We start from the raw sequence: 25,927 nt of genomic DNA, 5'->3' as shown, positions 1-25,927 counted from the left end.
AACGATCCTGACACACTTACACCGCACAAAGCACCACGCTAAGCACTTTTCCATGCAAACACGCGTAATCTGCGGCCTGTGAAAAAGGCACGTGATAAAAGGACGAGGTAGGAAGCCCATAGAATGAACAATAGCCTCTCGATAAGCTGAAACCATCGCTGTATTTCCTGGATAAAACGGCGCCAGATTTATTTTTGAAGGAACACCTTGCCGGTAATTGGTATCCTGGACACATGTCCACACAGGGGAGGACTCCCGCCGGATAAATATTCATGGGTGTTGGTAACCAACTTCCGTTAACTACCCCATTACCTCCTAGCTCTATGTAAATAACATCGGTTTCTAAAACTTCGCGCGGAAAATTGCATTGCACGAGCGCGCGAGGGCCGGAACGGGTTTGTGTGATGGCTCGTTTTGCAACTCGTGCGTTTCCCGTGTAATGAAACTCGCGGCGCGGTCTCCTCGTATATTCGCGGGCCCGCGGTTTTACAACAAAAATTACACCGCCTGTTGGTTTACGGCGAAGATCGCGCGTCACTCGACAGTGATTTATAAACAGAAGTTCGCGCGATAGGAAATTCCGCTTCCGCGCGCTCGCCCTCCTGCTCGCAAGCGCGAAATCTCGTAATAAAAATCATGACGCGTATAAGAAACGTTTTATGCGCGAAATTTCGCGTCACGCGCGTATAAACGCGTAACACGCCTGCCGGCCCCGCGCGAATATGTCGACGGGAACGCGAAAGCGTAACATCGGTTTATAGCAAAATGTCAGACCGGTATGGTGGTGGCACGGGAGTCGAAACCTCCATTGACGTTTCACCATCGTCCACCGTTTTCACCCTCTTCGCCCCCGGAATCATACTGAACAACGGCCGCCGCTGTTCAACCCGTAATATGTCAAGAAAGAGAGGAAAAAATGAACGCGAAATGTCGATGACCCCTTGTTGCAATAACACACATGTCACGCGACCACTTAAGCTTCTCCGACTGATGACCGTTAAGTGTTGTTATGGTTGTGCCTTATCCACGGGTCTGCCCACGCGGAATTGCTCGTGCCATAATATTGATCGCGATTTCGTATGGAGCGGCTGCAAACGGGATTCGAACGTCGAAATTTCGATTTATGGAACATTATCATTTTTCAAAATTATCATAAACCTAGGCTTATTTGTGTGGTTGTCAGGAAAAACGCCACATGTCACAATGTCAAAAAATTTCAGTTTATGCATTAATTGAGATTTATAATATAGGATTTACGTATTTATCAGAAAAAAGTCATGAAAATAAATTCGAAATGACAAGCGTTAGTGACCAAAACTTTAAACGACAATATCTCGGAAGTAAAATTATGTGACATGCAGCGTTTTTACTTGCAACCACAGATTTTAGGGCTTGAAGAATTTATCTTTTCAAGCTGTTTCTATTCCAGGATGTTTTTATACAGGGTGCGGCCGGACGGGTGGTACAACCGAGCAGGGGGTGATACTACATGTAAAAATAAGTCGAAAAAAGAAATGACATTTTTTTGTTTGACGCTTCGTTTTCGAGAAAACCGAGTTTGAAAATGCAGCGAATACACGAGGAATCGTCCGACGCGTCTGACCATGATCAACCAATTCTACTTTGTGCATTTACAGTCGGTCACAAAAATATTGGGACACTCTTAGAAAGACGATAACTTTTTTAATATTGGACCATGCAATTTGAACTTTTTTGGAAAGCAAGAACAATTAGTTTACTGCAGGATGTGAAAAGAAATTTTTTCAAAAATTGCAATAGATCGGAATTGTAGAAAAAATACTAAAAGTTGCATTTTCAACTTTTTCATGTGGGCCTATATTGAAAATTTAAAAAGTACATTTTGTATATCTGTGTCAATTATATGCACTCTGTGAAAGTTTCATCGAAATCGGTTGATGTGGGGAAAAATGACAGGCATTGAAAGATGTAATAATCCTTAGATTTATTGCAGTTACAGGCTGAAAAGCGTGGGAAAATTGCGATTTTTACCATCTTTAAACGTTTGTAGCTAAATTTTCTGAATACATATGTATGTTTCATTGACACAGATCTACAAAACGTATTTTTTAAATTTTCAATATAGGCCTACATAAAAAAGTTGTGAATGCAACTTTTAGTATTTTTTCTACAATTCCGATCTATATCAATTTTGTCCCAATAATTTTGTGGCTGGCTGTACTAAAGCACGCGAACCTGGCGGAACTTTAAATTTAATTTTCTCGAAAACGAAGCGTCAAACGAACAAATGTTATTCCTTTTTTTCGACTTATTTTTAGATTTAAAAATCTGTATCAATACAACTCGTAGAATTCCAAGTCTCACAAACAGTGCCATGACATAATCTCGAATTCTGTAGTTTACCGCTTTCTTCAATATCCAGCCAACCCGCAGGGTTTGCACTCTCTTGCAAGCAAATACTGCATCGTAGCGACTGCAAGCTGCAAGAGCTATTGCGAGCTGGAGTTACGATTTTCCTTTACAGATGCGCTGACCGTGTCACAAAGCCGGCCGCGATCAACTCGTTATATTCTTAATGTACGTGGCCGAGCACTCGAGACAAAATAGCACCGTTACGAGACTCTTTTATTGCGGCAGGAATCAGGAACGGGGCTTTAGTCGAACGTCCCGTAGCGCACTAATGGGTTCATAAATTCGAACAATCGCTTTCGAATTACGTCGAGACACTAGGCTTGCTCCTCTCTCCGACGCTCGGCCGACCAAGATTTTTCAGAAAGAAATTCGAATGATGTACCTTTCTGTTTCCACGGTTAATATACGACCGTGTCGCACGCCGGGTAATTGTTTCGTTCGCGTGGGTGGATGGCGGAGGGCGCGGTTTCCGTGTGCAGGCAACAGCCGAGGATCGCGAACTGAAAATCTTGAAATGTACGCCGGGACATGCGAATATAATTCACTTCTAGATTAGATGGCTCCTCGGGAAATTAATGTTGATGATTGCGAGCTACAATTTAATCTTTCGTTTGAGCCCTTTAAAAAAAATTACGACAACACTTCCGTTTTCAAATTAAATCATTTCCAGTTATATCTTTATTCCCTTTTGAAAATCCAGAAGTATTTTATAAGTACGTATACAAGGTGCCTCAGCTGAAGGAGGCCAAAACATATTTATGGCGTAATTTAAATTATTTATGAATAGACTGCAGATTTTATACATTTATGACAAAAAAAGGATACGTACAATTTATAGCAGTGGACATGTTAAAAATATTTAAGAACACCAATTTATTGCTTTCAGCTTAATAGGATAATTAAAAGAAGAATACAATTTTTATTTGGTTCCTATGTCCTGCTATCAATGCGAACATTTTTTATTTTGCATAAAGATCCGCAGTCTATTTATGAGGCTTACTTGGAAGTACAATACAATCAAATAACATTGTATTAAATTTTTGGAATTGGATTTGAAATTCTGTATTTGTTCAAGAAAGTTGAACAAAACTTGCTAAATGATTAATTTGAATGAAATCCGGTATCAAAAAGAGACATTGCCTGTGGGTACCTGTAATAATAGAACCGAATTGGTGGTTCTGGTAAACATAGTTGGTTAGTGGAGTGACATCGGTGGTTCTAAAGCGGGAATTCCGTTTTCTTTTCAGCAGTGAGCTCCATGCGTCCGATAGACAGCACGAAATGCGTGGTGGTCCAAGATGTCAAGGCTGTCACTCACGAGAACGCGCACGTTCACGACCCGATATCAACGCAAATACCCACCGAAGGTAAATATCGAGCAGTATCAATTTGCATCCACTCTGCATGATGTAAATACTCCCGTGTACGGCGTCTCACGGTAATTGCTTTTCGGTGGCGTCTGCCACGTTCGAATGGCTTCCTCTGCTCTGATGTCGCGTCTACACCGACACAATAGCTGCTACGAGAATATTATCGATCCGAAATTAGATACTTCTGACTTTAGTCTCACTTGTTCCACGTATTTACGGGCCGCTAGGAATAAACTACAATCATCCTACATCACCCAATTACTCTCCTACATCCAAACATATTTCCATACATAAATTTTTACATATTACGTTCATTTATTTTATTGTGTGTCCTGGAGAGTAGACTTTTATTCGTGTTTCTCAATGTTTCTTCGAATGTTATATGCAACTTTGTACCGAACAAACAGACAAACAGACAGACGAACAGATAGACAAACAAACAGACAAACAGACAGACAGACAAGAAAGCGAGCTAATAAAAACGTTGTAAAAAGTGAGCCAAAATGCAGAACATTGTTTTTGTCTGATGCTGCGTTTTTAAGAAGAACGAGGTTAAATGTTTGTAAAGCACGTGTTTTATGGAATGGGTAACTGCTGACACATTTATTCATGGCTTATATTTTCACCTCCTCGTATGAACAAATTTTATTCTACACTGTTGACTCACTTTTTCAAGTAGAATCATCCTTTTCATGGATTTACCTCGCATACTGGGACATCCAGTAGCACATTTAATAAATATATACACGAATGCCCCAGATTAGTAACAATTATTTCAAATACAATGTTTCATCAAGATGTTAGGCACACAATATCTACCTCACCTTTCTTATTTCTACCTGACCCTCCTCTTAAGGCGAATGAAACACCTTTGTACAAACTGCGGACAGTTCCTCCGAAAATCCTCTCTGCGACAAGCTCGGGTAGTATAATTCCGGTGACAAGTAGTTTCGCGTGCGCGTCCCCTAATAACTCAGGGGCGGTCCTTCGTCCGCTGATAAACGCATTTCCACGTTCCGTTGTTCCGCAGAGTCGCTGCCCACGAGCACGGCGGAACACTCGAGCGCGTCGGACAGCGCCGGGGACCAGCAGAGCGATCCTCACTATCCTCAGATCCAGCAGTCGGCGCAACAATGGCCGGCGGTGCTCGAGCTACAGGCGTACAACGTGGCCCACTCGGCCGTCATACCGCCTTACCACTTCTGGAACACGGAGTTCCGTAACAAGCAGCCGGCGTTCATCCGCCTGAACCTGACTTTGCCCTGGGGCGTGAACCTGGCTGTCTACGGACGTCGCAACGTCGCGCCGAGCGTCACGCAATATGACTTCGTAGAGTTCGTCAAGGGCGGCCGGATCGACCATAGGCTGAAAAGAGACACAACTTCCGAGGCGGTCAGCTTCATGAACACGGTGGGCCAGGATCTGCGCAACACCCATCATCGAGGATCCAGCTCCTCCTATCAGCATGTGCTCATCAAAAGAACCATCGTCGAGCCTATGATGGTGAACGTCAGTCTCCTACAGTATCTCGACACGGGACGCTGGTTCCTTTCAGTGTACAACGACGAGCTGCAGCCGTACAAGGTCACCCTGATCGTCACCGAAGCCGAGGGAGTCTCCACCACCTGCCCCAACGACTGCTCCGGACGCGGATCGTGTTATCTCGGCAAGTGCGACTGCATCGACGGGTATCAGGTGCGTTGGGGTTTCCGTGTTAAGACAGCTCCCTGTCCCACGTAGCTTTCAGTCGAACAAGGCGACTTTGATCTTGTCGAGTTAGCTAGCTAGCCCGTGTTGTCCGACAGGCCTGTTTTAAACGGTTAGGCTTATCGGCGTTAACACTCGGCTGAAGGCTCCACCAGCCCAACAGCCGGGAGTGAGGGCGAAACCGTGTTGGGGTGTCTGCAGATAAGCATCGCGCTGAGTATAATGGCCGGTAAACGGTCGACACCCTTAGGGACACTGCTCTGCGTTGTAGATGCGGAGTCGGGCATCTGATAGCGAACACGGGGGACGGTTTTTTCAAATTTTAAATAGTCACCCGCGGTGTCCGCGCACACTTTTTCGGGTCATTCACCTTCTCCTACTGATTCGGTTTCTTATTGTTTTGAAACGAAAAGATTTCGTTTTGGTTGGCCATGGCAAGAGAGATTCTAAAGAAAACAGCAGAGTTTCTGCACTATTTATAGCATTTATTCTTACACTTTGAAGTAACGACATTGAATTGTATTATTTTGAAGTAATGAGATGATTTCGTCCGAGCATAATATTAGGAAGACTGTCGAGCACACGAATGGGAAAAATTCTTTAGCGACTCGGTGGCTTAAGTGACTTCCGGCGTAGCTTTCTGCAACACCACGGTGTTAAAAGGGAAATGCAAGGTTCCCGTTAGGAACGTTATGGTTAAGGACGGCCGTCGATCACCTTTACGGTGGCGGAAACGGGCGGAGATTACGGAGGTGCCGATGAAAATTTCAGGGAGCCGATTGCAGCAAGAGCGTGTGCCCGGTGCTGTGCTCCTCCCACGGGCAATACGGCGGCGGTATGTGTCACTGCGAGGACGGCTGGAAAGGTGCCGAATGCGACATACCATTAGGCGACTGCCAAGTTCCTGATTGCAATCAACACGGACAGTGCGTTAGGGGATCGTGCGTGTGTAATCCTGGCTGGAAGGGCGACTTCTGCGACGAACGTAAGTCAACCACACTGATTAAATCGGCGAGAACTCGATAGTCCACACTTACCTTACCTACCCCGAGATAATCATCCTTTGCAAAGTAGATTCAGATCACGACAGCTTGTTGTTTCGCTGCAATTAACCCTTAACCACTGTAGACATTCAAACTCGCGTAATTACTGTGGACGGTCTGCCTGGCCGATTATGTTTATTGCGTTGGCGTGTGCGTGAGTAGCTAATTAAGATTCGTTTCAAGTGTCCTCGTTTTAATGAGACGCTGGCTCAAACACAATTCAGGAATAGCACACTAAAAATTTGTATCTTGTCAGAATCGAATTGTTAGAAAAGTTTTTATGGTTTTTATTTAGACTTAATTTGTGACGTCTAAAATTCTTTGAAATAATTTGGAATCTAGTTGGAAGGTGCATCTATACTAAAAAGTGTATTTCAGCCCCATTAATTGCACAGCAATGGACCCGAACAACGAGAATCGGATACGAGATAAAATAGAATTTTGGGCCATTGTTTTCATCGTTTTTCGATATTCGTTTAAACAAATGGCGTACGAAAGTCGCGCAAATGGTGACAAGTGATCCAGCAGAGCTCCATTAACGGGACCATTAAAGTGATCCAACGGAAACGCGTTGGAACGTTTACCTCCGACGGTCTATTTCTGCGTCGGATGTTGTTTCTTCATATTTGTCACAGCGCCATTAATATCAGCCGTAATTCAACCGTACGTCCTGGACCTCTTTCCAGGGAGGTTCAAGATATTAGTAATGCACGCTCCCTGTTGAACACGGGCCCCCTGTTCCCATAATTGAACCATTCATGAGCTAAAGATATTAACCGTCTTTGAAGCTTTTTTACATTTGCCTACGGAAGCCGCCTGTGAATGACGCTTCTCTTTCCATCTCAAGTAAATTTCGTTGATAATCAGGTTTAACACTGCAATTAACTAAATATAAATATAAATTTAGCTGACGAAAAAATTAACTAAACGGAGTATCAGCTATATGGTCGTACATAAATTCATTTTTAACAGTTCTTTTAATTTGGCAGATCTGAGCAATAATTAATGCTCCAATTAATGGTTCCGCGAGATTTTTCGTACGAATCAAAAAGCACTGACTCTTTTTGCCGGATATCTACGCTGATCAAGACGAATTGCCGAAGACGAGACAAACTTGGCGAACCAATCGTTCGTACACAAGGAAATAAGTCTCGGATAAAAGTTTCACTGTGTCTGGTCCACGGGCCGCAGAGAAATGACGTTCGGAATGAATGGCGAAATTATTCGCGGAGAACGCGAGACGCTTTGTCCCTGACATCTTCACGGCTCCGCCGTTGCGCGTTCTTCCCTTTCATTTTTCTGAGTACCGGTATTCGTTTCGCATTAGCGACGTGGCCGCTGCTTCTGCGGATGATGGCGAATTTGTTTCACGATCGGACCAATCAATCAAGCGCTCGTGGAAAAATCCCCAATATTAAATGAATTCGAATTGACACAGTTCAATCATTCGTTACAATATTTGAAATTGAGTGAACGGTATTTTCGATTCTTGGGGGAATCACGTGCGTAACAGGTACCGCCCATCAACCAGAAACATTTTCCAAGTGCATAACCCAGCTTGACCAGTCAAACATTAGTACAATACGAAGTGAATCACTTTGATCGACAGCTTCGAAATGCTCGACGTCGAGAGGTGCCCTTGATGGGTCCACAAATTATCTGGTGCCCATTGCCCAGGCAGCGCTCCAATGATTCATGCAACGCGGCTCATATATCGTCCTTCACACGACCGGCGAAGATCATTAGCCTATACTGTATCTTCCTCTAGAACAGTTCTATGTAACACAAAATTATAGCCCTTGGCCGTCAAATTAGGATCATGCTATAATATACACTGGCGCCGTATTATTAACTGCAAATTGTTGAGCATGGCCTCTCTGCGGACCATAGTTATCTGTGGCTGCTACAATGATCTGAAGTTCTATCAAATTTTTACTATTGTACACTCAAAAATTTCCAAGTGACTCTCGATTCACTCTCAACACTCCCTTGTCTCTCTCAGCACTACCAAGTCATTCTCAAGTCACTTTCAGAGTGACTTTCGGCACAGATCGCTACAGTCGCACTCGGACAACAGAGTTGGCGTATCTATCAGGCCGGGAAGAAATTCTCGGGATCGCGGGGCTTTTTGTCCGAGGCAGGGACTCGAGTCGCAGCATCCTTAGGGTTGTTTTCAAGGCGGCTCGGAAGGAGGTCGAGCGAAGCCATTCGCGGGGGCGAGGCGGGTGCCGGTGATTGCGCCCTGGGCGCCGACGAATGGGCCAACTTTTTAAATTATGGCATCGGAACAATTGCATTATTCCCGCGGATCCCAGCTGCCCCGGGGAAATTATGAAACTTAATTCCAAAGCGTCCTGGCGACGCGGCGCGGCGCGGAGCAGGTTCGCTCGGCTCGGCGCGTCTCGTCGCGTGGTGCCATCGCGGGACCGGTTATATGTATACACGGACTGCGACGTTCGTTGGCCCGAGATGAGGGAAATTCCTCGTGGATTCTTCGCCCGTTACGTATGCGGCACGTTCGTCGAACGGAGATCGCCCGGTTCGCTGGGTTTTTATTAGAACCACGGGAACGCGGGGGCCCTATCGATCCGCGATCGGAATTTTTGTAATAAATTACTGTGCCTAGCGCACTGTACACCGTGTCGGCTGGGAGATTCCCCTGCGATCGGCTCCAGAAAACCTCGAGCAACAGCCTTTACACCGTCCCCGGCCACTGGAGTCTACTGGATTCGCAACAGTTTTCATATTTCCAACGCTGAACCCACCATCGTCGACACTGTGGAACGGAACGTCTACTTTCTTGGACAGCAAGATGATGTTTCGTTAAAATAATTGCGAGATGAGAGAAATTCTCTACCCTCGTTCGATGCACCCCTTGAAATAATGTAACTTGTATGCAGAGTTGGGCAAACGTTATTCACAATTATGATTATTGGCTAATAACTTCATCAGCTCTACAAAAGTGACTAACAATTAATGACTAAGTAAATACTTGAGCGTGACTATGAGTAATGACTACATAATAATTTGAGCGTAATGACTAATGAATAACGACTAAATTTTTATTAAGGAGGAATATTGAATACTGACTATAATGGCATAACTAATGATTAAATACGCAATCAGAACTTCTCTATGACTAATGACTAAAAATGCTTATGAGTTAAAATAAGACATAATAATAACAAAAAAATATCCTATTAGTTTATAAACATATAAAATACAGATTATGTTTAAGTATACATATTAATGTATGTTAATCGCACAATAGTGACTGATGGCTAAAGATTGATGACTGATCATTTAAACTAACTAATGATTAATCATAACTAATAAGCAATAACTAACGATTATTTAGAGTTGTGACAAACTAGTGCCACATGTAGATTAACTAATCAAAAAGTTTTAACTGACTTTTTTTAAGTTTTCACTAACAATCAATAGGACTATCAGTCACTTTTAATTATTAGTTGATTTTTGCCCAACTCTGCTTGTATGGCTATAATTGAGAAATTAAATTTTTGTGAACATAGGTCTGGCAGATTGTTAGCTTTAAGAATATTGTGGTCAGTATTCGGGATCGTTGTTCGTTCGATACGGAGATTATTGTTCTCTGTTGCAGTCGATTGTCCCGATCCAAACTGCAGCGGACACGGCGCCTGCGTTTCCGGTAAATGTTACTGCAAAGCGGGCTGGCAGGGCGACAAGTGCAATCAGGTCGACCAGCAGGTGTACCAATGTCTGCCTCGCTGCTCCGACCACGGCACGTACGACCTGGAATCGGCGACCTGTGTCTGCGAGGGACATTGGACCGGCGTGGACTGTTCGCAACCCAGTTGCGGACTCGACTGCGGACCTCATGGAACCTGCGAACAGGGTGTCTGCAAGTTAGTACACTATCCACGACAAACCTTCCTCTACTGTCTCCTCATTCAGCCAGCAATTCCCTTAGACTCTCGAATATCGTTTCTCATCACTAGGCTGTGGATTTTTATGCAAAATGGACATTTATTTCTTGTCTGAATAATTCTATAGAATTGAAAACGAGGCTACGGTATTCTTAATAAATGCGTGAAAACCAAAGTCTAATTACAACATGAACAACAACGAAGATTTCGAACCTCCACATTGCTTGATTATCCTTCTTCTTCACTGTAATTGTTCGGAAGCAGTGCTGCGTCCTTGAAGGACATCTTCATCAACCCCTAAAAATGTATTCACCACAGCCCGCTTATCGCAACAAGTCAGCAGCGATCGGCCAAAATCGTGACTCTGCGAAATCGTCAGTGTAGAGTGGCAGGGTGTTCGAGTACCGAAAGAATGGGCTAGAAATGGGTAAATTGCTGGCGCGCGATCGTCGTCACGAAAGTTCCGCGACTAAGAAGGTGAAAAATTGCAAGAAAAAGGGCTCTGTCTTCGGCGAGGAGCCGACTTATCACGACTCCGGAGGACCGGTCCCGTCCTACCGTCCCTTTGTCAGAATCAAGGACGCGAAAGAGGATCTCCTTTCTCATATTCTAAAGCTGACGCCTCTCGTCTTCCCTCTTGTTCCATCGGCCGCGAGCCACGCCGTGAAAGAGCCTCCTAAAGCGCAAAAACTTTTCCCCGCGAGTGGGCGACTTCGAAACTGAACTCGAACTCTCGAACTCTCGAACCTCACCCCCCTTTTAGCCGTCCCCTTTAAAAAGATCGAAGAGGCGGAGCGGGGGGAGGGAATCAATTTTACATTCGACAATAAAGCTTCCCGACACCGAGGAACTTGTCCCTTTTTCGGCATCTTTGTCACGTTGTCGAGCCAATTCAAGTTTTACGACCTGAGAGTTGGAGAGGCGAGTTAGGGGATCAAAGTGGGGGAATCTAATTAATCGGACTTTCAGGTGCAACGACGACTGGACCGGTACCAAATGCGATCAGAAACCTTGCGATCCGAGGTGTGCGGAACATGGACAGTGCAAGAATGGCACCTGCGTGTGCAGCCAGGGATGGAACGGAAGGCACTGCACCCTTCGTAAGTGATACTGTGTTCTTAGAAATGATTTCAACACATGAACTTTCGCCAATTTATTCTGATAAGAGTAGATACTCCATCCAGAATGTCACAAATGTCCGTGGATATTTAAAACGTACGATTAATCCAGTTTTTACAGTTAGATTTGATTGAAGAAAATATTTTCTAGAAAAGAGGCCATTCTTCGAGTACACATATTCACACATTTATTACATCATTCATAAGTGTATTTCACTGTATAATTGTTTAATCGATAAAGGTCCATTCATACTTAGTTCACACACGTTCTCACAGTACAAAAATAAAGAGACAATTTATTTCATAATAAAAAGATTTACCGAGTGGATTCTGGCGGAATTAAACGGTGAACGGCAAGGACTGTGTGCGACAGAGTCCGCTTTAAAATATGCAACAGTTATCGGTAATGTTTAATGAGTTTTAAATGTAGTCTCGTGTGTAGGATGTTCCCCGGAAACCTGTAGATTTGTCTCGCAGTAGGATAACAGTTTTTCGAGGGTAAAGCACGGGACGAACCCCGCTTCGTTCGAGTAACTAGAACGAAAGGAACATCGGTTTTCAATTAGCATTAATCGTCCGACGACAGGCGTGGATTAAAGTATTTGCTCTGGTTTCTTGATAGCCGGATGCGAGAACGGGTGCAGCCGCCACGGGCTCTGCACTTTGCAGGACGGCGAGTATAGTTGCGAGTGCTCGACCGGCTGGGCGGGTAGAGACTGCAGCATACTTCTTGAGATGGAGTGCAATGATAACATTGACAATGATCATGGTGAGCATCGATAATACTATTTACTATCTCCCACCTGTTACAATTATTCATCGCCCTCGACGATTATTCAATACCCTAGACAATTATTCCTCCGTGCCACTTCGGAAAGTTTAGTGTTCTCTACTGCAAATCAGTCAATTGATTAACTCTTTACATTCTATAGCTTCATGAAAGGTAGCTGCAAATACAGAGAACGAATAATAAATTTAATTTTAGTACCATTTTCACTTAACTAAAAATTCAATAAAATCTTACAGTGCATTTCTGTTCTCCCAAATTTATTTCTAGACTGCAGATTTCATTTCCACAAAAAATAAATAGATCAAGACGAAACGGTAAAACCAGTTAATGAATTTCAAAATACTGTTGTATTATTTCCAAGGTTATTGAAAAGATTTTTATTTTTAAAATACGTACTCTCTCTCTGAGTAACCTGTTCTACACCATTGATTAGAATTTGGAAGATTCCGCAATTTGTTGTTGAAACGCTAGACTTGACTCTATCCTCGAAAGACCAGGATATTTTTCCGAAAAATTCTGCAGTCCTCCAAACGTCCGCGAAACAAAGAAATCCTCGATCATCCCCGAACTGTTATCACGAGAGCCGGGGCACCAAGAACGAACCGCGAACAATGCTTCGACCGTAAACAGGCGAGAGTGGGTGTGTTCTAAGAAGTAATGTTCCTCAGATGGCATGATGGACTGTTCTGACAGCGAGTGTTGCTCGCACGCAGCTTGCGCAGAGCATATCATGTGCCTTACTAGTAATAATCCCGTGGACGTGCTTCTACGCAAACAGCCGCCCAGCGTGATGGCGTCGTTTTACCAGCGCGTGAAATTCCTCGTCGAGGAGAACAGCGTACAAAGCTACGCTCACATGAACGAGTTCACCGAAAGGTAAGATCGATCACTTCTTCTCATTCGGTTTACCATGACTATAATATATATAGAACGCTTAGTTACCTTATTTTTACGACCAGTAAGAGGATAATGTGTAGGCGACTCAGTCTGACCTCGCGCCACAAAAATCACGAAGAAAACACTAACGCATAATCAAATTGATATATTGATGAGTTGTCTTTTGGGAGACTTGGACGAGCCTCTTGGGAGCACACACTGCTTCATTTTGGTATTTCCAACGCGTTCGCTACCAGCCATAATCGCCATCAACCGTCACGCAAATCTGTTATAATTTTAAGCAATAACATGAAATTGATTTTATTCACGATCGTTACGCGTGGTAGCGAATGTGTCAATAATTTGAACATTAGGTTGTTATACTTTTCGATTGAGATCCTCCGAGTGGCTCTTCGATGTCTCCACAGCAATTCGATCAGCTGTGACATTTGTTAGAATTCTTTCTAAAAATTTCTTGCTCTCTCCAGAGTTCATGAAACAGGTTAATGAATGATGTTTGCAATGTTCGGGAATTTTTGTGGCAGAGGACCGGCTCGGTCGCGTCGACATACAAAATGCGTACCGTTTTGAACGAAAAAGGAAAACGGAGTGTCACAGTTTGGCCTCACGCGACCACGAGAGTCCGTTTCTCGGCTCGGCGCGGTTACTTTTCCACGTTTTTGATTAATTCTACATCATCCACGAGAACTGCCGCGGATCATTGATTTTCATTCCGGGGCCGGAGCGTTTTTATTTCCGTTTAGTCGTCGTGTTACGGCACGGCCGCGTCACAGAACGCTCGCAAAATGTGCAGTATTTGTGTGTACACAACACGCAGAGAAACGGGAGAAGAGACCGTTGTATCAGTTCTGATGCGCCAAACGAGTTTGATCGCACGAACGATGCGCACACGGCCACGATGGTTTCGCCTAACCAGTTTGTTCACGCGTCTTCAATTTTACCGAAGCTTCACGATGGGGCAACACGCGGGAGACAGCCACAACATCTCGCCTATCGATGCTCTGAATTATCGATCGTTGTGCATCGATCCCTCGGGAAAATCGGGAACCTCCTTCGATCGCGTTCCATTCAGTCAATATAAAGTACAATGCTCTCGGTGCTGAAGATCAAAGAATTCCTAGAAATTGTTAGAGAAGTTTCTTTTTATTTTTCTATTTTCTGGGGGGTTTTCTTCGAAGGAGATATGTATCGTGATCATGTTTACCCCATCGTGAGCGACTGACTTCTCGAATCGCGAGAAAGGATGAGAAAGAAAGGAAAGAAAGAGAAAATGAAAACAGAAAACGGATTTAATCAGATTGCACCGCTATGCCAAACAATCCGGTATATCCGTGACAGCTGAATTATCAAGAGAGCCCCCGGTGGGTGACAACCCCGGCCAAACCCCCTAACCATCCTATTCCTCGTGTTTCACCCCCTCCCTCCCCCGAATGCCAAACGCGTCAGTGATCATCTCGGAAGCATTGTCGATCAAAGGAGCCTCTCGTAACGCTGGCGCAACGTCCAATATTAATTACTCGCAATTCTCGGTGCCTGATCGATACACGTCTTATATACCGGTAGCAGCTACGAGTTGTCCATTTACCGGCGAAACTTCCAACCGGGCGCGACTAGTTTCGTAGCTTCGTTGATCGCCGAATCGAAAAGTCACCTCGGAAGGCCGCTTTGCATTGACAATCGATACTTAACGAGATTGTTAATTACGGTTACAGCGTTTAGCGGTATCTCCTTTCGGTTTCTCGAGTTAATCTATTTACCGAGGTTTCGGGCGATTTGTGTTAGTCAGAAATTACGATATTAGTTCTTCAATTAGTGCTGTAATCATGTGCAACTTGTTATGTGTTACTTTGATTTTTGAAGGAATTTAATATGACATAGAGCTTGAGAAAATATTTGATACGTGTTTTATTCAGCCTTCGGGGGTTTACTTGAGGGGCATGAAAATAGGGGATGTTAGAACATAAACAACGGGTTTGATTAAATTAAATATCTTGGAAACTGTTGATCGTGCTAAAAATTTGTATGTCTGTAAAGTACACTGTGTTTATTAAAGCAATTTTTAAATTTCCGCACAATCATCTTTGTTAACAGCGACTTTGAGAAAATGGTGTATTTCGTCAGCCATTATTCAGTTCAATAAGAGAGATAGCCGCGTATAATTAGCGTAACTTGTGGTAGATGATTTGTAAAGAGTTTGTGAGGAAAGTTTCGGTAACAGATTAGCGATCAGTATAGTCGAAGTCGTGGCGCGGTCAGCGGCCTTTGTTCAACACTGATGAAGATTTGCTCGGGACGCGTGCGGCAGCGGCTGCGAGCGCATTTCGGGGGATTCGTGTATTTTGTCTAGTGTTTATCCTCTGTGTGTACCCTTGCCACCAACCAGATCACCATTCACCCTACAGCCGAAGACCGAAAGAGGCTCCGTTCTACGTACAGACTGAACGACCGAAAAAGAAAACCAAAAAAAAAAAGAAAGAAAAACAGAAAAGAAAACAATATCCAATACCAAAAGAAAACGAGAATGAAACGGAGAAAAAGACAAAACCGAGCAAAGAGCCTGAGAGGAGAATAGAAAAGAAACGAAAAGTCTGCACACGGAGAAAACGCTCGAGAGACTCGCTTTTTTATCGTATCTCGATCGATCGGTTTAATTAAGTTCTCGGCCCGCGTATAGAAAAGTTTTACACGTTCTTCCAGGCTGACTATTGTTCTTTGCCGCGAACTGAGCGCGCAATATTCCAAAATAAAAAAAAAATGAAAAGAAAATCAAAAAAGAAACGAAAAGAAAAACCAAAGAGATACATATACCTTCCGTATGTTGTCAAGCAGAGAATTTGAAAAGAAAAAAACGAGAAAAGAAAAGAAAGAAACACAAAAGAGAAAAGAGTGTCGTTTTATGTAATATCGTTTTTCGTTTCTTCAAAATTCTTTGTGATATTCACCACAGTGTTGTTTCGGCCACTTTGTTTAAGCAGTTTTACCTAACGAAAAAAAAGGGAGATTCATAGATAAAGCGTACGAGGGCGATCGACTTGCGGTCGACGTTGGTCTCCAAGTGTTTTTCGAGTTTGTCGTATATTTCGGTGTTGTTTAAACAATTCTCTCGATGATTTTAAGGAGTCGACGACGACGAGGTCGCGACTCGATCGTCCGAGTAAAGTTATTTCTAGAAATGGTAGACACAAGTTTGAAACTTCTCGTGCTACTGCCGGTTCCGATGCGCGCGATCCCCGCGTGTATACAATATATACAGGTATATATGTGTTTACGACTGGTCCCGTTTCGGCGACGAGAAAGAGACGTTGTGGAGAGCGGGATAAAAGTTTGTTTGTCCCTGTTGTGTGTGTATATCCATTGTTTCGCGGCGTCTCACACGACGGTATTGATCACCGTTTCCGAGCACCCTCGCCGACGCCTTCGAAACGCTCTTCCTCTCCTTCGATCGGCTCCGGCACAATAAACCCTCGTTTCCATGAAACACCGACGCTTTATCGCTACAGAGAGCACCCCTACTGTGTTGCATCCGAGCCAATTGGCCGCTCAAGGTCGCGCATAGGCTCACACCCCCGCGTATCATACTTTGGTTAGCCTAATGTCCTCAATGGGTTGGGACGTAAGTCCTGCTTCCTGCAATTTGAACGCAATTTTGGTCTGGAAACAAACTTTCGTTCTGAATGAATTTATATCATTTTGAAGTTCTACCGTTCGCCTTACAGATGCATAAAATGCTTTGTGAATTTTTTTGTTTGGTTGAACACACATTTTTGGGATGTTTGTTTCAGTTTAATTCAGGAGTTAAAGTAAGGAAGATAGTTAAAAAAATCTGTCTGTGGTAGGTTGAAAGGGTTCTTTTTGAAATGAGAAAACCATGAATTAACTTTGCACTGATTTCTAAGGATTTTTTTACTACACTGAAAAAAACAGTAGTTCTGTCTTTCAATTTGATACAGCTGGGTTTTTAATTTAAAACAGGAGTTAACTAAATTAAACCATTCCGGATGCATTTGGAAGAGTAAATGTAAAACCGCGAAATGATACGAAACAGGTACACAACAAATGTTTATTTTCGAGATAAAATTGCGCCTACAACATTATGTATCAACCCAACAAATTCGATAAAATTTGAGGAAGAGAGATCCGAGCGATAAAATTTTCAAATTGATGCAAAATTTTAATAAAGTTCTCGAAGTGGGCCTGTGTATTTTGAATTCAAAGATTTTTTATTGAATTGGTTTCTAAATGAAAGACTGTTGTAAAATACACTGCATATTTAATAGATTCGTGACAAAAATGGATAGATATCGATATTCAACCAGAGTTTCAACTCGATTTCTGCTTCTTGCAGTTCGTACAGACAATTTTTGTTTTCCATAGAGGCCCACAGTTTAATCATAACTTCTATAACGCAAGAAATGCCGACATTAATTTTACTAGAGCTAGTATTACTACAACTAAAAGCTTGACAAATCTTGGTACTGCAAATAAACAGGGCAAGTTCTCATCAAGTAGTATAATTAATCTAGAATCACTGTCATTCACTTTACAGTCAACTTTCCCGAGCAGAATTGCAAAAAGAAATTCGAAAACCTAGAGCCCACTTTAGAAGTCCTCCACGCAGCGTAAAACGAGTACCACAATTTGCACACCCGATAGCAAAATCAATTTCCCATCTCTCAAGATCCACCGCAATCTGATCACGATCGAGAAACCTTAACAATTTGCATTCACCTTAAAATATTAATTCCTCGATGAAAGAGGACGTCGTTCGCGAGGAAGCCTTGAGAGACCAAAGCGACTCGTTTCAACAAGAGGGTAGCTCCTCGGCTCTCGTAGAAATTAATTCAGCATAAATGGCGTAAAACGAAGAGTCTCTGGTAGGTACGAGAGAAAAAAAAATTCGCTGTCAGCGATGAAGCCGTCACCGATCGAACCTTTCGCGAGGAGAATTCTTATCTCGGGACCAGCCAAGAAACCCCTGTCTCCACCCCCGCTCACCCCCCGATTTCCCAGAGTGGAATCCCGAACCGGACAGACGGAATACAAGTATCCGTGGTCCGTGAATCAGAAATTCAGGCTGGGATCGCTCGGACACCGTAATCAATATTCCGAAGATCGTCCCCCCTCCCAACTCCTCGTGATGGCAGCCAGCTCGATGGAATCTCTCCTCATTGTCAGTCGGAGGCTTCCCTCGAGCTGGGCCAACTGCCGATAAGAGAGATCGAACGCTGTCGTTTCGGGAGCACCGTCGACTTCTCGATAGAGGAGAGAGAGCTCCGTCCGAGACGAGACGGTGAATTCCAAACGAAACGACAAACGCTCGACGTGAAAGGGACGCCGGACGATGAGACGCGACTTTTTAATTACTTGCACCCCCGAGACTTGATCTACCGAGGACACGACCCTTTGTTTCCTTAATCGACGGTGGTTGGAACGTTTTCATGGGTTTCTGATGGGGTATGGTTACCTGGCTAGTTTCCGACAGAAATGTTTGCTTTTGGGTTGCAGTTTGTTTGAAGGGGTTGTTTAGAGTCACTTGCTTGATTAATAGTCGTGATTGAGGTTAAGCTTTGTTAGTGAGGCATAACAGGGTGTTTTTAAGGATGTTGTCGGGTTGAATTGAGTTTGTGGATGTTTGGAGATACTTTTGGGTAATGTTATTACAGTGATTGTTTCTAGTTACAGAAGTATTTTGTGTATTTATTCACCTAACTAGGAGACAAAGTTTATGGACATTTTATGGACATTTATTCAGTTGTTGGTTAACATTTATGCTTGTATATGAAAATATCAGTAGAGTGAAACAAAATACGAATTTTCATTTTTGTCTGGATTTTTGTCAGTTCATTATTACATGAATTTTAATATTTTCTGTTGTTCGATTCTGACTTTTTTAAAAATTGCATTTAAATGTTCATTTTAATTGTTGTAAATTCCGCGATTTTTCCAATTTATTTACGTCCTCGGGTAAACGAATGTAAAAGATATCGCTATTAATGCGAGAGATGTCGAATTTCAATCAACGAGTGCACCAATGTCCATGAAATGTGCAAAATCTTTACCTGATTGCATTATTTGAAATTTATCTGACACCTTTGCCTGTTTCACTATTTTAAAAGTACGGAACATGAAATATATATCGAGAAGACCCAATTCATCATACAACAATAAAAATAGTCAAAATCTGTAGATATTCATTTTGGAAAAACCCGCCATAAGCCAGTACTACTTCACCAAAATAAATAACCCGCTATCAATTCCGGCACAGAAACCCGGTCTCCGAACCTCATTATTTCATTGATCAATTCAGCCGGGGTCCAGACGGGTTGTGCCTCGATCCGCTCATTAAAAAAAAAGTCATTAAAAATCCGCGTCTCGACTTCCGATCCCCGGAAAATCGGGGTCAATCATGGCTGTGCGACACCTCAATGACTCTCCCACTCTTTCTCGCTATCACTCTATCTCTACACATATATTATATACATATATACATCGTTCCACAAAAATGTATTTATGTATATATATATATATAATACCGTATACATGATGTGTGTGACGTAGTTTCCAACTTGTGTCTGTCACGTGTATACCACTCTATGTTGGATGAGTCTGCGGGTGACTGCGTTCATGTTGGCGTGACTGTCGATTACCGCGTGTGTGATGGGTACGCTTGATTTAGTGTGTGTCTACGTCTATTGTTTCTGTAACGGCGTGCGGAACATTGCGAAGGAGCACTCGATTTCGCGATGGTAGGGACACTTTTTTGTCGCGGACAGGATCGAGAGCTTTAGGGCCCCCTCCCAACCGAAAAGAACGGGAACATCCGTGGACGTCCTGGACGTCCAGGAGGTGCCAGAGGTCTCCCGAAAGCAGGATCCAGAGGTCTAGAAGGTCTAGGGTTCCGCGAGGTCTCGGGAGGGAGGAGCGCGTCTCGATCCGAACAGAAAAAATTCTCGATGAAAAATCACATCGAACCGAGGACAAATGAAATGTCGAAAATTCAATCTTAGGAATATCTCGATAGCTAGCGAAACAGAAACCGGAAACGACTGCTCGCGCAATGCTGCGTACGCGCGTCCGTTTTTGCCCGCTACACGCGGGTTCTGTGACCGTGGTAACGCCCTTTCTTCTCGTTGGTTTTTCCCACACGTAGTACGTTCTGGAATTCCTTTACACCGTGGTAAGTTGCAGCTCAAGCTCTCGCTAATCGTTCATTATCCAAACAACCTTTCTTTGCCAAAAAAACCTAACAAAAAAAAAAGATATGCAAAAAGAATAAGCAAAAACATGAATGACAAATGCAAAAAGACATTAAAAGAGAAAAGCAATGAAAAAAAGTACCATCTATTGCTCGTTTCGCTCGTAAAACATTCATCTTACATGTTTTTTCGTATGTCCCGTATTTGTATCTATCTATTCTATCTATTCTATCTATCTATATATGTATACGTATGTTACCACCTTTAGCCTGCGTTTTCTCGAACTGTATGTTCCGTTTATTTCTCTCGTTTACTATTTTTCGATCACTGCCCCCCCCCCCATCAACCGCCCTAAAACCTTCGCCTCATGTATACCTGCCTGTATTCTCGATTCAGTTTGTCGTTCCTCGGTTTTGTTCGCCAGTGTTTGATCATACCTCGCTTGTTCGACTGGTCGCCTCCTCCGATATGATTTCTCTTTTTAAATGCTCTCACTCTATCTCTCTCTCTCTCTCTCTCTTCTACCCCTTTGTCTTTGTTTGACTCTGTCGCTCTCTCTCTCTCTTTCTTCCTGTACGTACCTGTCTATCTGTGTATCTGTTTCTGTGGTTCGCGGACCCTCTGGCTCCGACCAGTTCCAGCAAACCGAAACTAACGACGTCAAACGATCCTCCTTTACAGTTTCCGTGCCGATTGTCACAAAAGATGTACCGAATCTCTACATTTTTATATTCGCTCGACAAACCACTCTGTTCATAACTTCTGCGTGTTCAAACACTACGAAACAATATTTTCATGGCAAGAGTTTGAAATTTCTGCAAATAAATTCTTTTTGAGATGTTGAGGTAGTTTCGCGTTTGAGAGGATTATAGTGTCGAGTTTGGATCGGTTTGGCAAGGTTCGAAGCTGGAGTTCGCCGGCGAGCGAAAGGGTCCGTTCACACCAACACTCAAAGAAACTACAATCGTACGAATTGTCTCTGTGTTATCTGTGATATGTCGTCGGTATGTTGTCATCCCCGCCGTCTCCCACCATTCTGTTTCTGTTTGTGTTATGTACTGTCTTCGTGTCCCTGTTAGCGCCACGTTTAGCTACCAACCACAAAACTGTGTCCCGTTAAACGGCAATAGTATGTTTGAGAATCGTGTACTTTATACAATTCGACCTCTATATATATATATATATATAATCTTTATATATATACTATCTCTCTATATATACATTACCTGGTCTTGTGTTGTTTTGTGTTGCCAGGCTTGCACTTTTATGTACGTTTACCAGAACCCTTTGTCTCGAGTTTGTCTCTAGCGAATACGTTTTTGACACCCCTACCACATTAACCCTAGCATTCACACAGAAAACGCTGACTTATTAATTGCGCGCGCCTTGCGTCCAAGACTATATTATTGCGTGTTCCATGCCACTATATGATATGATATATATACATACATATACTTTTCTTTTTCTTCGATTGTTCCTTTCCGTCGTTTACGAGAGATCGATCTCATTACTCGTACACACGCTCACACACACACACATACACATCCACACACGCACGAACACGATCGTCGATCGACGATAGAACGAACACTGTCTACGAGAAAGTTACCAAAAGAGAGTGTACTCGTCAAAAAAAAAAACCAAAAAGAGACACACACGGCCACGTGGAAACGACAAAACCATAGAAAATCAAAAGTAAAAAAAAACTGTGTAAACGGAACGAGATCGAGCCACACGTCGATTGCTTTTTGTGTTCGGAAAACCGACGGCGACGACGACGACGGATCGGCGAGTGTTGCGATTTCAATCGGGGGATAGAAACGAGAGAAAAAAAGAAAACGAAAACCAAAAAGAAAAAATACGAAAAAAAGGACCCGATCGACCATTCCCTCCTTGTCCCTTGTCTACGTCTGTTTATCACCTGTCTTACAATGTGCCAACAACCCCGTACACCAAAGCCCTGTGTCTGTCTTGAACCGATCCGTGCTAACATCTCTAACCCACCGAGAATAATAATTATCTTAACGAAAACAAAAAAAAAATAACAAACGAAAAAGATCAGAAACAAAAAACAAGTCGAAACAAGAATGAAAAGAGAAATGAAGAGAAACGAAACGAAACGGAGAAAGAAAGTAAAAGAGAATCCTCTTCGCGCGTGTAAGAATACAACCAAAACGAAAAAAAAAGATACAAACGACCGCGTTCGATCGCGCGCGCGCGCTCGCGCGACAAAAACCGGAAGCCATCATGCTCGCGCTGCGTTCCCGCCCGAACTATACTATAGATATCCCGGATCAGAGTAATCTCCGCGCATAATCCAAACGGGAGTAGTAGTCGAACGGTAAATAAGAGGAGAAGGAAACGGAACGGAACAGAGAAATTGAAAGCAAAGAAGATAACACGGAGGGCGGAGAGAAGGGGGAGAGAGAGAGAGACGGAAAAGAGACGAGGTCGAAGAGAAAAAACGTGAGAGACGGTGTTCGCGCGCGGTTTCTCTCTCTTTGCCGGGACACCGTGTCCGTTCTCTTTTTAGTTTCTTCAATTTCCATCGTTCGACAAGAAACTCTCGAGTCCGAGTTTTCCAACAGAACAAAGCTTCCCGCCGATTCTCCGTGGCTTGAGAAAAAAAGAAAGAATGTGTTTTCTGCTCGCGCGCGATTACACGGTTAATTAAAACAACAACGAGGAAAGCTTCGTTCGTATCGAAAACAGAGCTCGACATTTTCGCGGACGGCTGCACTGGTGTTTCTTGATGAGAAGATACTGCGATTATTTGCTCGGGACTGGAAAACAGCGGGAACGCGTGTGTTTTTGATCTTCTTAGTTATATCGCGGATAATTGAAAGAAGCCAATTAGATCCTTCGGAAAAACATTGCTCGAACTTTCTTCTTTGCTGGCAGTTCCGCGCCCGGAATCCGTAATTGCAGTACTTTCTCAAAGCCTGATTCAGACGAGCGAGTTCCAGCGTTTCGCCGGAATATGGAACGTGTATCCAGGAATGTATCCGGACGCGAATAGAAGAAGCGGCATGGACAAACCGTGTGCATAAAAGTTTTTTATGCATGCGCTCATTCGGAAATATGTAAAAAACAGTTTTTCAGTCGGTCCGCGTACTGTGGATCTGCCGGGGATAGACGAGAATGCTTTCAAAAGTCAGACTCCACACAAACGAACCCTGTTCTCTTTTTTTGTTTGCACATTTTTTGATTATCCCCGAGGCGAATCAGCGATCATTGAGCGTTTATCTATCAACTCCGAGATTAATTCGAAGCCGCTCGTCTGAAACGGAGTTTCAAGGGATACACACCGTTCAAGGTTTCTCGGTGTCCATCGCGCGCCAACATAAAAATGATCTCGCCTGTGTCCGGGACCGTTCGATCGATAAACGCATCCGTTCAACTATTTTTCCGTTCTTCATTCTTTCGATTGGTTCACTTCTTGCGTTACCTTCTTTCGTTTTTTGAAAACCATTCAGATACTTATGGTTTTGGACTTATACCAGTAGTGACGACTGTGCCTGCCACCTTGCTGTGCTCGTACTTGGAGGATCAGCACCCCGCCATGTTGTTTGATCCCCAAGTCACCAAATCGTCAGATCGGTGGCACGAGCATCAGGAAGTTCCTTCTTACAGGGACTTACAGAGCACCGTATTATATCGTCTGTCTTACGTTTTTGCATGGGGGAAGCGTGCGATCCTCCAAGAACGAATCATGACACCCCATACGCATCCCTTAGGGACCGATTAATATATATATATTTACATAACGAACGCATCTATGCAGCCTGTTAGACCGTCCTGAATTTTTATTATCTTCGTTATGGAGGTTGTTAGCGGAATCTGGCGAAATTTATGAGCCAATTATGTGATAAAGTAACAGGAATGGTAGTAACACCTTTATTGGCAAACTATGAGGTCATGGGAACAGAAAGAGGAATTTAAGAAAGCAACATAAGGTAAAAATATAGACTAAAATAGTACAGAGAATATTACTATTTTTTAATAGCAAATTATAGTGTAATAAGTAGAGTAATACATGAAGAGGGTGAGTTTAGAAATCATTGTTAAGTAACATCAATCAAAAGCAATACCTCAGTAACCTAAATATAGATGTTTTAAAGTAACAGAAATATTTAGAATGTTCCAAATTGTATTTTTTCGGATTGTTGGAAAAGTTTCAAACATTTCGAGTCCAGTTTAATAAATCTTCACAAACATTCTACGCTAAAAAATAATTGTACTTCCCACAAGATGGATGAAGATCGTCTATCATCAACATTTAGATAGAGTATATTGATTTACAACAATTTGATTAATCCAATTCGTCGATTTTCTTTGATAAATGTTCGTCCAATGTGTAAAGATTTCAAATTTCGCGCCACCACCCTCCGCACTGCTCTGAAGTATGCCACAGGTCAGGTCAGAGAGGTCATTCACCTCCCGCGCGGGCTATTTAAACTACCAAATCGACCCTGCAAGTGAAAATATTCTCTTTCTCGATACTTGTTTTATATATTTTAATCACTAGATACCATCTCTAATCTATTGCAATGAAAAATGACCTTGTATATTTATTCTCGCTTGCATTTAGCACAGTGGTCAAGGGCACCGTAACAAGCTGCGTACGCATGCGCGCGACACACCGCATATTTTATATATTATTCTTATTATTCTTATTATTATTATTATCTACCTACCTATATCGATCTCATTATATTCAGCACAAAACACAGATCGCTTAAATAATATTCAGCTTAAACATACTCCAACTTTATACATATATCGCAGATAATCCAGCCCTCAGATTTATTATTACTTAACCACATATATTTTTCATTACGCCTCTATTACGTATCTTACTACATGATATATATGCATGCGTTCTACTTTTCACCGAAAGTAACCAATGAACAAACATGAAAGAAAAAAGAATTTCACCCTTGCCCGCAGCCCCCCTTTCGCCCGCCCGCCCCCCTATTTGATTTACCTGCCTAACGAGACGATCGTTCTACTTCTTTTTTTTTCTTTGTTTGTTTGCCGAATGATCTATTTCTACTGTTTTTTGATTACCCCCGCCCCAAAGTGCCCGCCCGAACTTTTTTGAGAAAAAACACAGTGCTCGAACACGAAGTACGTTTTGTGAATAATTCTACCACCCCGCAGACATGAGACCCGAAGCACAAGCATATATAAAAGCACAAAGACAACCGAAAAAATATATATAGATAAAACAAGAAAATGCAAAGACAAAAAAAAACAGAGAAAGATGAAAGAAAAGAATAAAGAGCAGAATAAAAAAAGAAAAAAAAAGAAAAGAAAAAGAACGAGACAAAAGTGAATGACTAGAAAAAAAGCAAACAGACAAAAAAAGAAAAGCAAAAGAAAAACGCACGCACATGTTCCCGCTTCGTTGCCGATACGCGAGCATCCCTGTCTCCCCCGCGTAAATGTACTGGGTGGATAACATCACTTGATTCTTGAACGTCTGGTTTTGATGATGCGAAGAA

General features: G+C 42.8%; 1 protein-coding gene across 21 annotated transcripts in view; it reads left to right on the top strand.

Annotated features, from left to right (window-relative positions):
* The window catches only part of Ten-a (Teneurin-a transmembrane protein), a 782,863-nt gene that overhangs the window by 741,598 nt on the left and 15,338 nt on the right, over window positions 1-25,927 (top strand). For 19 of the 21 annotated variants that reach the window (XM_076447158.1, XM_076447169.1, XM_076447168.1 and 16 more), the window contains 8 exons: window positions 3,639-3,758; window positions 4,792-5,456; window positions 6,240-6,453; window positions 10,134-10,398; window positions 11,389-11,519; window positions 12,160-12,306; window positions 12,996-13,203; window positions 20,375-20,401. In XM_076447158.1, coding sequence (XP_076303273.1) covers window positions 3,639-3,758; window positions 4,792-5,456; window positions 6,240-6,453; window positions 10,134-10,398; window positions 11,389-11,519; window positions 12,160-12,306; window positions 12,996-13,203; window positions 20,375-20,401 — 1,777 coding nt within the window. The remainder of the gene's footprint in view (window positions 1-3,638; window positions 3,759-4,791; window positions 5,457-6,239; window positions 6,454-10,133; window positions 10,399-11,388; window positions 11,520-12,159; window positions 12,307-12,995; window positions 13,204-20,374; window positions 20,402-25,927) is intronic. The other 2 variants (XM_076447159.1, XM_076447162.1) reach the window with 2 other exon arrangements.

The sequence above is a fragment of the Lasioglossum baleicum genome, chromosome 2 (genome assembly GCF_051020765.1).
Source record: "Lasioglossum baleicum chromosome 2, iyLasBale1, whole genome shotgun sequence".
In the NCBI taxonomy this organism is placed as follows: domain Eukaryota; kingdom Metazoa; phylum Arthropoda; class Insecta; order Hymenoptera; family Halictidae; genus Lasioglossum; species Lasioglossum baleicum.
This window is presented reverse-complemented; position numbering and strand designations above follow the sequence as displayed.